The 14,212-nt window shown below is 33.8% G+C and overlaps 1 protein-coding gene across 1 annotated transcript in view; it reads left to right on the forward strand.

Annotated features, from left to right (window-relative positions):
- Positions 1-14,212, forward strand: part of LMBRD1 (LMBR1 domain containing 1) — a 116,299-nt gene that overhangs the window by 79,234 nt on the left and 22,853 nt on the right. Inside the window, 5 exon segments of the mRNA XM_019628231.1 lie at positions 2,020-2,172; positions 11,179-11,243; positions 11,584-11,686; positions 12,239-12,393; positions 13,999-14,047. Of these exon segments, the coding sequence (XP_019483776.1) occupies positions 2,020-2,172; positions 11,179-11,243; positions 11,584-11,686; positions 12,239-12,393; positions 13,999-14,047 (525 nt within the window).

The raw sequence follows: 14,212 nt of genomic DNA on the forward strand, positions 1-14,212 counted from the left end.
ATTTTTGTACATGAATAAATGTACAAATGTAGATTGTTGGAGCAAAAATTAATATAAGACCCAGTCTTATTTTCAGGGAAATGGTATTAGAATGGCTGTTATGGTTGAGATGTAACGTACTGAACCCTTTTCATACCACACAATTGAAATATTATTACCCAGATCTATTTTCTAGAAGGGAGTGTTTGTTTTATTCTTCTGTCCTTCAGAAAATAACTTTCGGTAAGGTTCCCTTTTTGGGGATACAACTTGATAATACCTAATGAACTTGACGTAAAGGAGTGAAGATTAAATTTAGTTCAGCATATGCAGAGTATGGTCTCTGGACCAGTAGCATCAGCATCTCCTGGGGATTTGGTAGAATGCAAATTCTAGGCCCCATCCAAGATCTACTAAATCATATTTTCTTGGGGGTAGGATTTAGAAATCTGTGTTTAACAAACTTTTCAGGTGATTGTTATGCATGATAAAGTTTGAGAAGCAATAATATAAGGCATGGAAGAGGATGGCTGGTTCCAGAAGAGCAGGGCACTGTCATAATGTCAAGAGATTTTATTAAAGGGTATTTGGGTATTGTCTTCATTATATCTATTATTATAGATTGAGGCTGCATTAGGGTATGTTGGAGAGCAATATGTTGTATATCTGCTAAGAGCCCATTTAACCTTAATAGGGATATTAACATTCTAATATCCAATGTCTTTACATTTTGAAAATATACTCCCATGTAAATATTTTTCTTGTTCCTTCCAATAAAATGAACAAATTTACATTTCGCCTTTTTTATACTTAGCAGTTGTCTTATTATTGTAGTTTATTATTATACCCAATTAAAGTCACTTAGGGGCAGGGGAGTTCAAGTGGAAAAGTATATCTGTGAGACACCATGAGAAAGATATATGCTCATGGTTACAGTAAGCATCACATAAACATAGAAGGGAATTTATCTGAGGTTGACCAAAAAAAAACATGGCTCATTTGCAAATGTACTTGGAGAAAAAGGAAGTGCCAATTCTTAGCAGTTGTTATAAAAAGCTCTGCTTGCCACATACTCGTATTACATCTCTCTGATGGTATTTGAATGGGGCTGAGAAACATCAGTTCAGGTACAATATAACACAATCACTTGACCAAAGGGAGAGAAGTGGGGCCAAATATGTTAAGATAAGGGATAGAAGGAGGAGTTTGGAACTGAGCAAGATTAATTGAACAAACTACATAAAGTAGCCCATAAAAAAACTGTGTTTTTAAAAACAGATTCTCTCACTCCACATAACTTACCATATATTTGGAAAACATGGATCAAGAGGAAGTTCAGTATTAAATGAACTGTTTACTGCATACACAATCCACGTTTTGATGCTGACTTTGGTTCAGATATGTGTATTGTCACATTGAAGTTGTCTTTTTTTTTTTCAATTTGTAAATTTGCCTAAGGAGTCAAATCCAACCTAAAAAATTTTTTCATTGGGCCGGCCAAGTGGCGCGTTGGCTAAGAGTTGGCTTGGGACGCCAGCTCTGAGCAGCAGGGCCCCGGTTCGATCCCACATTAGGGCCAGTGACGCTGCGTCCTCTGCAGCTAAGATGGTGAACAATAGCTTGACCTGGAGCTGGGCTGCCATGAGTCGCCAGTGAAGGCATAGGCTGCAGTGGGCTCCCGTAAGCTACCATGAGCTGCCAAAAGCCGCCAGGAGCGGCTGTCCAGTGGCTGGCAACCGATCTGCCTCACCTGGGAAGAGTGCAATGATAATACCAACATGGGCCACTGAAGCGACGTCCCACAACAAGAATGAAGAACAAAAGGACAGCAACTTGTCTGTTCCCCTTCCCTAGTTCCCCAACGCTGTTCCCCCTCCCCCAATTCCCCAATAAAATCTTTAAAAAAAAAAAAACAAAAAAAAAACTTTTTTCATTGCTTGATTTGCTAAATCTGATGGGTACTTTATTAAGACCTTAATTGTAAAAAACTGTTTGTTTGTTTTTTTGTTTTTTGTTTTTTTTTTGTTTTGTTGTTTGCAGAGCAAAGATGGTCGACCTTTGCCAGCAAGGGATAAACGCGCCTTAAAACAATTTGAAGAAAGGTTACGAACACTTAGGAAAAGAGAGAGGCACTTAGAATTCATTGAAAACAGCTGGTGGACAAAATGTTGTGGTGCTCTGCGGCCCCTCAAGGTAAATAGAGTTTTAAAAATTATGCTGTCACTCTTCTTTCAAGTTTATAGAGTACCTCTTAGGGAATTTGAGTTCCCTTTTTGAGGTACTTAAGAGCATGGATTTTAGAGTTAAAATAATCTGATTTGGAATCACAACTCTGTCATTTGGTAGTTTGGGCAAGGTATGTAACTTGTCTGAACTTCATTTACTCACATGTAATGTAAGTATTATGTGAACAGAGTTGGGAAACGTAAGTTAAAATATAGGTAAGTATAAATGTAGTATGCTGATAGCATATTTTGCAAGTTGTACTTTTCTATAAATAGGAGATTTGGTACTCGTGATAGAACTTAGGAGCCCTAAATGAAAGTAATAGAATTTGTTTTATTGTTAGATGATATGTGGCTAAAAATATGTGAAAAGGTATTATTTGAGATAGAAAAATCATTACTTTTTTTTTTTTTAAACCATCATTTGCCAGTCTTGAATTCTTGGTGCTATGGTACCTAACCATTAAGTACCTAAACTGAATTAAGTTCATCATAATATGACCTTGAGTCTAAAAAGTAGCTAGACCTGCTGGCCACAGACTTCCATATGTGCCTGTTCTGTATCTAGCATTGCAAACGCCAGAGTTCTGTATCCCATAAGTACTAGTATACAGTGTAATTCAGAAAGTACAGTCAATAGACTGGTTTGGGGAAAGTTAGGTAAGATGAAGGCAGAAAGTGGGTTTTGGCTAAATTAATAAAAAGTGTTTTATAGAACCCCATCAAAGATCAGTCAGGTTGAGTTCTGATACTGCTTGGTCTTCCTCTTATAATTAGAAAGGAAATGAGGAGATGCACTAATGCTCACCTCAAAAAGCTCCTCTTTTGACAGAGTTCTTCAAAAATATACCATAATCAATTAGTTCTATGTATCACTCTTTTAATCTTTTGTTAGAGTACATTTTTTTTTAAGATTCACCGCAGCCCTTTTTCCCAAGGTGATTTTTCTTCATGGCACCAAAGTTAGGGTGAAACCCTTCCCTAACCTTATCTTCTTAATACTAACTTGTTTATAGCTTCTTATGAGCATTTATAACCTGGTCTGTAATATTAACTGCCTTGTTTTAAACATGCTTGTTCCATTTCACTGAACATATGCTTAGAGGGATTTTTAAATCAATTTCATTAAGTGTGCAGATTGATGTTGCCAAATACAGGTATATATATATATATATATAGAGAGAGAATACCCACATTACCCCCAAAAGCTACTGTATGTCTCTCCTTGATTCCTTGAGCTCAGACCCCAGACAACCACTAATGTACTTCTGTCGTTATACTTCAGTTGTGTGTGTTCTGTAATTTTATATAAATGGAATCATAGAGTGCATAATCTTTTGTTGGGTTCCTTTTGCCCAGCACGATATTTTTGATATTCATCCATGTTGTTACATTTTTTTCAGTAGTTCCTTCTGTTTTATTGCCGAGTAGCCTTCCAGTGTGTGTCAAATCACAATTTGGTTATCCACTTACCTGTTGGTGGAGATTTAAGTTGTTTCTAGTTTGAGACTATTATGAATAACACTGATGTGAACATTTGTTCATAAATCTGTGCAGATATGTGTTTTCATTTCATTCATTTTTCTTGGGTAAATACCTAGGAGTACATTTGCTGGGTGTAATGTTTAACATATGTTTAAATTTATAAGAAACTTCCAAAGTGGTTGTGCCATTTTTCATTCCATAGCAATATAAGATTTCCAATTTCTTCATATCCTTGTCAACTCTTACGTTGTAACTGTTTGTAATAGTTACCCTAATGGGTGTGTAATAGAATCTCATTATGGTTATAATTTGCATTTTCCTGGTGATTAATGATATTGAACATCATCTTGTATTTTTATTAGCTATTTGTATCTCTTCTCTAAAATGCCTGTTGAAATCTCTTGACCATTTTTTAAATTAGGTTTTTGTTTTCATGAGTGAGTTATAAGAATTCTTCATATATTCTGGACCAAGTACTTATTCAAATATATGTATTGTGAATGTTGTCTCCTAGGTTATGGCTTGCTTTTTATGTTTTCTTAACACTGTCATTCAGAGAGCTTTTATAGCAAACATTTTCTTCTGTGTTTTCTTCTAGAAGTTTTACAGTTTTAGCTGTTGTATTTAGGTTCATGGTCCATTTTAAGTTAATTTTGTGGGGTGGTATGACTTAAGGGTCATGGTTTATTTTATTTTCCATATAGGTATCAGCACCAATTTTTGGCAGGACTGTCCTTTGCTCATTGAATTCCTTTGGCACTTTTGTCAGATCAATTGATCATAAGATGTGTGAGGTTCTTTTTTTTGGACTCTTTCTTCCACTCCATTGATCTATGTGTCCTTATGCTAAAATGTGATTACTGGGACTTTAAAATCAGTCATGAAATCAAGTGTGTAAGTTCTTCAGTTTTGTTTTCCTTTTTCAAAATTGTTTTAGCTGTGCTAAAACCTTTGCATTTCCATATAAATTTTAGAATCAACTCATAATTCCACAAAACACCCATGGGTATTTCTATTGAAATCACTTTGAGTCTATAAGTAAACTTGGGGAGAGTTGATACCTTAATACTGATTGAATCTTCCAATTCATGAACATCTTTCCATTTATTTATGTTATCTTACATTTCTCTCAGCTGTCGTTTGTAGTGTTAAGTGACAAAGCCTTGCAAATATTTTAATAAATTTATCTATATCTATTAAAGGAAATGATTTTGTTTATCTTAATTATCAATTATTTGTTGCTAATATGTAGAAATTTGTTTTTGTACATTGATCTTATATCATGCATCCTTGCTAAATTATTAGTTTTAGTAGTTTTATTATAGATTACTAGGAGAATTTTATGTACACAATCATGTCAGCTGCTAAAAGACAGTTTTACTTCCTTTCAGATAGATAACATTTTCAATTGCTTTTTTTTTCCTTACCGTACTGGCTGAAACCTCCACTACAATCAGTTTACCATTTATTCCTTTTGCTATATAAATGTGTCATTCCTGAATATTGTTCTGAATTCTTACCTATCTTCCCATTATCTAGTCCTAAGTTAGGAATAATTAGTTATGAATAATTAGTAATAGGCATTCCTGAAAGAAGTATCTGGTGATACAAACTTACTGTTACGTAATTGAAGGTTTACCATGAATGCCAAAGGATAAACACTGCTTTTTTTTTCCCTCAAATGAAATATGAAAATTATTTTTCATCACTTCTTTGTTTTTCCACAGTTGGTATAATTCAAAAATAGGAAGCCACATGCTGTTAGTGGTCCTTAAGCATTAGCATCGAAGTAGTCCTGGTAGAAGAAGGGGGAGTCCATTTAGCCCTCTGCAGTGCTCGCTATATTCTGAAGGTGATTTAAGACAGGGAGTGAGGCACTCCCAATACAAAATTTCTTAGAAGTTATGTTCTATCTCAAAATTTTGTGGTAGTATTGCCTTTTACTCTGTGCTATAATCCATGTTTGTTGTATCGTAAAATATATTAAATTTAAATTTTTGCTAATGCAAACATTCCGACCTCTGCAATTTTTTTCCATAAGAGTAGATTCCCAGGAGATGCCTATTGATCTCATGATCTCACATGGCTGTGCATTCCCTAGGATGTGCCCCTCTCCATTCAAAAGCAGAAGGTTCACAGCGTGGGCTGTCAGATATGAGCACATCTGGTTGTGAGCCCTTGCTCTGATCCTCACAGCTACATAACTTCTTTTCAATTCACTTTTCCAGACCCCGATTTTCTCATCCTTAAAATGGAGTTATATACTGAACCTTAGTTTTGTTATAGGAAGTAAATGAATAATGTATGCAGTGCATTGCCTTTTGATGTAAACAGCTCAGAAAATGGCAGTTGTGTTGTTATAGTTCTGGATGTAGGATTTTTCAACTTCTTAAAAATACTGCTACGGAACTCAAGGGAGAAAATTAGTTTTGTATTGAAGACACTTATAGAAATAAGCATCTAATTAGATTACGTAAAACAGCATTTATATATACTACTGAACACATTTCTAAGCATACAGCCTAATGTTCTTTAAATACTTGATTAAGCTCTCCCTTGACAGAAGGACATACTTTGAGCTTGTACAACTAATTGGCTTTGGTAACCTATAGATCCATTAGGTTTTAAATATAACTTGAGATTTTCCTGTATATACACCTTATTTTATATACCTTGTATATTTTCATAGAAAGTTATAAATTCATATCCATAACTACATATAATTTTTCAGACTTTTTTTATTCTGGTAAAAGATGTAACATAAAGTGTATCACTTTAACTATTTGTAGGTACATTAAGTGGCATTAAATATATTCACAATACTGTGCAGCCATCACCACTGTCCATTTCCAGAGATCTGTTATCCTAAACAGAAACACTGTACCCATTAAACAATAACTCCCCATTTCTTCCCCCTGCCCCTCCCCATAATATCTAATGACTTCTATTCTGCATTCTGTCTCTCTGAACTTGCTCATTCTAGGAACCTCATATAACTGAAATAATACTATACATGTCCTTTTATGTTTGGCTTATTTTACTTTGCATAATGTCTTCAAGGTTTTTCTATTTGTAGATGTATCAAAATTTCATTCCTTTTTAAGGCTGAATAATGTTTCATTCTATATATATAATACATTTTGTTTATTCATCTATCTTGGTGGAAATTTGGGTTGTTTCCAGCTTTTGGCTATTATGAGTAATGCTGCTATGATAATTGGTGTACAGGTACTCGTTTGAGCCCCTGCTTTCAGTTCTTTTGAGTATATATCTAGAAATGGAATTGCTGGATCATGTGGTAATTCTGTGTTTAACTTTTTGAAGAACCTACAAATTTTTTCACAGCAGCAGCACAATTTTATGTTCCCACCAGCAATGTACAGTGTTCCATTTTTTCCACATCCTCACCAACATTTATTTTCCATTGTTTTGGTAATTGCCAACCTTATGGTTTGTGAAGTGGTATCCCATGGTTTTGATTTTCACTTCCCATTTTCACTGATGACTAGCGATGTTGAGCATGTTTTCATTTGATTACTAGTCATTTGTACATTTTCTTTGGAGAAATGTTTATTCAATTCCTTTGCCCATTTTAAAATGGTTTGTTTTATTGCTGTTGTAAGTTTATTAACCCCTTATTAGATACATGATTCGCAAATAATTTTTCCCATTCTTGGGTTATCTTTTCATTCTGTTGATAGTGTCCTTTGATGCACAAAAGGTTCTAATATTGATGAAGTCCAAATTATCTATTTTTCTGTTGTTGTTGCTGTGCTTTTGGTCATATGCAAAAAATAATTGCCTATTAGTTCATTCAGATCCAAGGAAAAGCCCAGAGACTGAATATCTACCTTCTTAAACAGAGGGCAGGGAAAGACGGAAGAAAGAGGCTAGCTACTTCAGTCTGGTAATTAATAAAGTTTTTTAAGGGAAACTTACATATGAGGCATGTCTTGGGGAGCTGCGAAATAAAATGGATCTCTGCATCACTTGGCAGGCTCCAAAGAAATATATAGGGTAAAAGGGGGCAATAGTCACTGGTACTAGTATGTGAATGCTACCAGGTAGGGGAAATTACATGCTTGACCACGTCAGAACAGCCTGTTCCAGGAACAAGCACATAGCAGGACGAAGGGGATTTAAGTCAGAATGATCATCAGTTATGAACAGTCTCTTATAGGGGTTTACCAAAAGCACCCTCCCTTCTGTCCAGGTCCAGCTTGTGGTAGAATAGAACAGTCTGTCCTCCACATTGCCAAATCCAATGCCATGAAGAATTTTCTTCTAAGAATCTAATAGGTTTAGATTTTATGTTTAGATCTTTAATATATGTTGAGTTAATTTTTATGTATGGTGAAGGGTAAAGGTCAAACTTCATTATTTTGCATGTGGATGTCCTGTTCTTAGCACCACTTGTTGAAAAGACTCTCCTTTCCCCATTGAACTGGCTCGGTCGGCGCTCTTGTCAAAAATTGTTTGACCATGTATGTGAGGGTGTTCTTTTTGGGTCTATTCTGTTAGTTATAAATCTGTCTGTATGCCAGTACCAAACTGTTTTGATTACTGTAGCTATGTGGTGAGTTTGGAAATGAGGACCTGTGAGTCACGTGATAATGGGATTTTATGTTTCTGCAAAAATGCCATTGTGATTTTGACAGGGATTGCAATGACTCTTTAGATTACTTTCAGTAGTATTGCCATTTAACAATATTAAGCCTTCCAATCTATGAACACGTGATGTCTTTCCATTTATTTATATCTTCCTTAATTTCTTCAAGCAATATTTTATAGTTATCAGTGTATGTCATTCGCTTCCTTGTTTAAATTTATTCCTAGATATTTTATTCTTTTCCATACTATATGAATTTTCTTAATTTCCTTTTCAGATTATTCATTGTTAGTATACATATACTTTTTAAAAAATGTTTATTTGAATCTGACTCATAATAAAGAACTAGTGAAATTTGTGTTTCTGATTGTCCCACTTCACTCCCAACCTCCCAACAAATAAGCAAACCTAAACACACCTAAATTTCATGAGGTAAGCAAGCAGTGAAATATAATTTTATTACACACTGACAGTGCTTAGTTGTTTTGAAGGTCTACAGACATATTTTAATTTTTCTTTACCCATATTTTTGTCATCCTAGAACCCTCTGAAACTGAATATGAATTATGTTTAAAGATGTAGCAGCAGATTTCCTTCCTCAGTAATATTTAAAGCATGTATGGTTTTTCTTTGTTTTAGGCCACACTATGTGAAAATGCCTAAAGGCAAAGACTGACTCTTTCTAACTTGAAAGTAGGTTTATTAAATATTTTATTAGAAGTATAAGTGTGTAGTCCAAATTTTTACTTGATCACTCTTCATTTTAGAGGTACATTTGGGGTTTTAGTGTAGGTGCTTAATTTAAGCTAGCATTGATGTGTCTTGGGATGTTTTATGTTGGTAGTAATTGAGTATTAGAATTTCTGTAACCTGCAGGGTCTTTTGTAGATTATCAGTAACTTTATGGTATAGATACTGAAGTTTACATAAGAGTGAATCTACTTGTAAGTGATCTAACTCATCTTTACATTAGTACAGCAGTGAAGCTGAAGTACATAGAAAAGCTTGGATTTGGACTTGAAAATCAGCGGCTGATCAATACATAGCCTTGTTTTTTGTGTGCTTGTGTTTAAGAACAACTTATTTAATACATATTGTTGATTCATCAACATTGAGCTTATAATCAACAGCAGCGTAACTCATGCCTGCACAAAGCTCACCTAACACATTTTCTCAGTAATCATGGCCTTGGCTTTATGGCCTCTTCAGTGTAGTTGTCCCTGGAATTTAGGGAAGATGTCAGGAAAAAAAGAGCCTAGGTTATTGGGAACATAGGTTTCACCCCTTTTTTATTCTGAAATTGTATTTCTTAGAGACCCAGTTCCAATAATTTTTTTGCGTCTTTTTTACTACCCCTAATATAAAGTATATATAGTAGAAGGAAATGTATTCCACTTATTAACAATGCTTAACATATTTTTCCACAGAAATATTATTTTTCATGACAGTTTCTTTAGTGCTGCTAGTGCTCCATTTCAGGAATATCATCAGTTATATAGTTTTTTCTGGGCTGTTATATAATGTTTTATATGTATATATGTAATTGATATATATAGTATATACCAGGGGTGCCAAAAATATGTATACAGATGACTTGTATTTATCTTTTGTTTTCAGTATATGTTGAGTATTACAATTTTAATACAGTTTTTTCCTTTCTTAAAATGTGCATACATTTTTTGGGACTCCCCGTACATGGCATATATAGGTGTATATATATACACACACACGCATACTTATATACACACATCATTACTTTTATGGGAAAATGTTCCAAATTATATTTTAACAACACGTTAATATAACCTGATGAATTTTTGGATTTGAGGTGTGTGTGTGTGTGTGTGTGTGTGTGTGTGTGTGTGTGTGCGCGTGCGTGTCTCTTAATGTACTTTTCAGTTAAGTTTGAAGTTTATATATGAGTTTAATTGAATATAAACCTTTTATTTAACAAATAGTCTTATTTGTTTACTTACTAATGAAGACTTTTAAATGCTTTTTCTGTTTTGTGCATGTTTTCTCAAATAATCTCAAAGAAAATTTAGATGACAAATGCCTAAGATTGTACGAGGTGTGATAAAAAAAATACAGTGATTGTTTTAAATTTAAAAAAATTATTACAGTAGAAGACACATTGCCATTAATCCCCCTCAAAATACTTCCCCTCGCTTCGAACACACATATCCCATTGTTCTTGTCACCTTCTGAAGCAGTTCTGGAAGTCCTCTTTCCTGAGTGTCTTTAGCTGCGCTGTCATGGCTGCCTTGATGTCCTGAATTACTTTGACTTCGGGGAAGGGCCAGAAGTCCAGGTCCAGTGTATAAGGTGGATGAGGACACATCACAATGTTTTTATTGACACAAATTGCTGTGCCAGAAGTGATGTGTGACACAGAGCATTGTCATGATGGAGGAGGATTTATAGCACACTTTAAAACACACCTTCTCTCAACCGTCGCTCACACCTGCCTGACTACACTTCAAAGTTGAAACTTGTCACACACAGTTACTTAGGTTTGACGCGCTGCTTCCTGTGTTGAAGATCCCTGCCATTCCTTTGGATGGCACTTGGCAGCAGCATTCACTGTATTTTGTGATCACAACAGAAAGGCTCCTCATCCACCTTATTCACCGAATCTGGTACTGTGTGACTTGAATTGATTAATGGCAATGTGTCTTTTATAATAATAAATCTTTTTGTATTTAAGCTTTCATCATATCTTTTTATCATACCTCATATACTAAATTAAAATGTATCTTGGATCATTTTAGTTAGATCATTGTCATATACTAGTCATTCATATTGAACATAATGGTTTTGTGCTTTTAATATCAACTTTTAGAGCTATATTTTAATGAAATTTTTTTTTTTGGCTTGTAGATCATTTGGGGAATATTTTTCATCTTAGTTGCATTGCTGTTTGTAATTTCTCTCTTCCTGTCAAAGTAAGTACACTACACACATTTTCTAAAGCACTTATACAATTCCTCTGATGTTACACATTTTCTATGCTGAATTCCATTAGTGTAGCCTATTCATCTTAAGTAGCTGTTTTACTTGAAATGTTCTACAGCATTAACTCAAAGAATGACTAAAAGTTCCAATAATGATAGGATTTCTATATGTTTTATTAATTGAACAATGTCTATAAGACATTTAAGTGAGATTTAATTTGTTATCCAAGGTTTTCTTTGACTCAATTGAATTTTCATGCTTACATTATAAATTAACTGAAAATGTGGTCATATAATATAAAAAATCAGTCTGTATACTTTTTTGTTTTAGTTTGGATAAAGCTCTTCATTCAGCTGGAATCAATTCTGGTTTCATAATATTTGGAGCGAACCTGAGTAATCCACTGAATATGCTTTTACCTTTACTACAAACAGTAAGTAAAAAGTCATTTTATACACTAGCAAACATTCTTATACTCTGCCAAATTATTATGTTGAAAAACCTATTAATACTTTACTTGGCAATATATGCTTGTGCCCTCTGCTGATTGGGCGTTTTATTTATATATAACTTCTACATTGATTTGTTGCTTTAAAGATTATTATATTGGTTTATTGCTGAACTCTTCAATTATACATAATTTGATTTAGGATACATTATAAAACTTAAAGTGAACTTTCTCAAGCAATTCCTGGTTTTAATTTTTGATGAAGTTTTTTATTCTATATTTAAATTTAATTTTTAGCTTATAAGATTTTTCTTAGGCTAATGGTACTAAACAATTTGCTAATAGTTTGGTAATTGTTTTTTGGAGGATTCTTATTTTTTGTATTTTCATAGTACCCTGATCTAAATCAGGGTTGATATTTTAAACATTTGTCAAATATGAATAATGGAATTTTAGTGAATTTTATTTGACTTCTAGAGCTCTGAGTATTGAATTGAACTAAATTTTATCGTTTTTTTGTGTTGTTTTTTTTTTTAGGTTTTTCCTCTTGATTATATTCTTATAACAATTATTATTATGTACTTTATTTTTACTTCAATGGCGGGGATTCGAAATATTGGCATATGGTTCTTTTGGATTAGAGTAAGTATATTTTACATTATTTTTATTTTTTTCATCATTTTGTGTATAATGTTTATTATTGCAAATTATTTTTGATAATATTAAAGTTATAAATATGTTGATACTAAAAGTGATGGAAAATTAGGTTTTTCACTTCATGTTAACATAAAACTGCTTTTTTCTAGAGCAATAGTTGTTAAACAGGAGTTATTTTGTCCCACCTGGACATTTGGCAATGTCTGGAGACATTTTCAGTTGCTATGACTAGCGGGTGCTACTGGCACCTAGTGGGTAGAGGTCAGGGTTTCTGCTAAACGTGCTTCAGTGCACAAGGCAGCCTCCAACAACAAAAACTTATCCAACCCATCCTGTCAAGGTTGAGAAACCCTGGTCTAGAAGTTATATTCTTTTCCTTTGTGTTTGGCTGCATGAAAACACGTTGAAGCACAAATGAATACACTGTAGCTCAAAAGATGGTCCTTCCTACTAGGAGTCAAAGATCACTATATATGATTGGATAAAGAGTTATTTTCTTCTTACACTTATTATAAGATAAATTAAGAATTTTAAAATGAAGCTTTATTGGTAGAGACTACTTCCAGCTGTGAGTAAAAGAAAACCCATTTAAATAGTGGCTTGAACTAATAACTTTTTGCTATAAAAAAAAACCCCCACAAAACCTAGCATTGCTTTCATAGCTAAAAAAATATCAAATCCAATATCTCTGTAAATCTTTTTGTATTCTCCCTACTATTGTAATTTGGCTGCTGTAGTTCCATTTATCCTGTCCATGTTCTGTCCATGTTCTATAAGGAAAAAGTAGATAGGAGGAAGGGGTGACATCTGTATCAATAAAGCAAGACTTGCCCAGAAATCTCCAGCAGACTTCAACTTTCCTTTCTAAGTTTAATATTTTGTCACTGCTAGTCACTAATACCCAGTTTTCCCAAAAATAAGACCTAGCTGGAAAACAAGCCCTCACATGATTTTAGGTGCCAAAATATGGCACCTTGGCATACTGAATATTTTAAGCTGAAGGAGTTTGTGGAAAAAGCACCCTTCTCCCTGAAACAGGTCATAAAGCCCTCATGTGAGGAGTGTGTGCCCTCCGTATCCTGAAGGAATCATGCTAGGGCTTCTTCTCTGGCTAAGTCTTATTTTTTGGGAAACACGTTAAGTGTCAGGGAAGCTGGGAATGTAAACTTTTAGTTGATCCTATCATCATCCCATCCAGAATTGGAGTTCTGTTACCCTATATTGTATTATAATCTAGTAATAAAACAGATAGGTGATACTGTAGTTGCTAAAATAAAAGTGTGTTCTGCCATTGAACTGAAGCAAGTCACCTGGTTCCTTGTATTGGTTAGCATATGTTAGTTTCCCTCTAGTACAGATACGTACAAAAATATCTGTAGTCAGACTATCATAAATTATTATAAACTAGATTTTATGGCAGAGTATATGAGGATGTTATGAGTATTGCATAGAAATGAGTATAAACATGTGACATGTCTGTTCTTGTGCAGTAATATAAAACCACAAATATATTCCTAATACTTATAGTTTAAGCTAATTCTTATAGTCTTTAGATAGAATTAGAAGTAGTTCACAATTCTTAGCTGTATGAACTTCTAACAGATATTATTATATGATAAGTTTAGAAGGTTTGTCTGGAGACAGACAATGTGAATACTGAGATATTCCCTAGGCCCTGAGTTTTTAATGGATCATTTATAGGATCCTTTGGATATAGATGATTTGCCATGATTTTAAAATAAAGAAGCCTAAACCTAAAAGCTTTGCAGGGAGAAAATAATCTTTATCATCCTTATAACTATTTGGAATGATTAAGAATTCTTAGTAATTTTGAAACAAAAAAAAAAAAAAAAA

Source organism: Hipposideros armiger, unplaced genomic scaffold (assembly GCF_001890085.2).
Source record: "Hipposideros armiger isolate ML-2016 unplaced genomic scaffold, ASM189008v1 scaffold_764, whole genome shotgun sequence".
Taxonomy (NCBI): domain Eukaryota; kingdom Metazoa; phylum Chordata; class Mammalia; order Chiroptera; family Hipposideridae; genus Hipposideros; species Hipposideros armiger.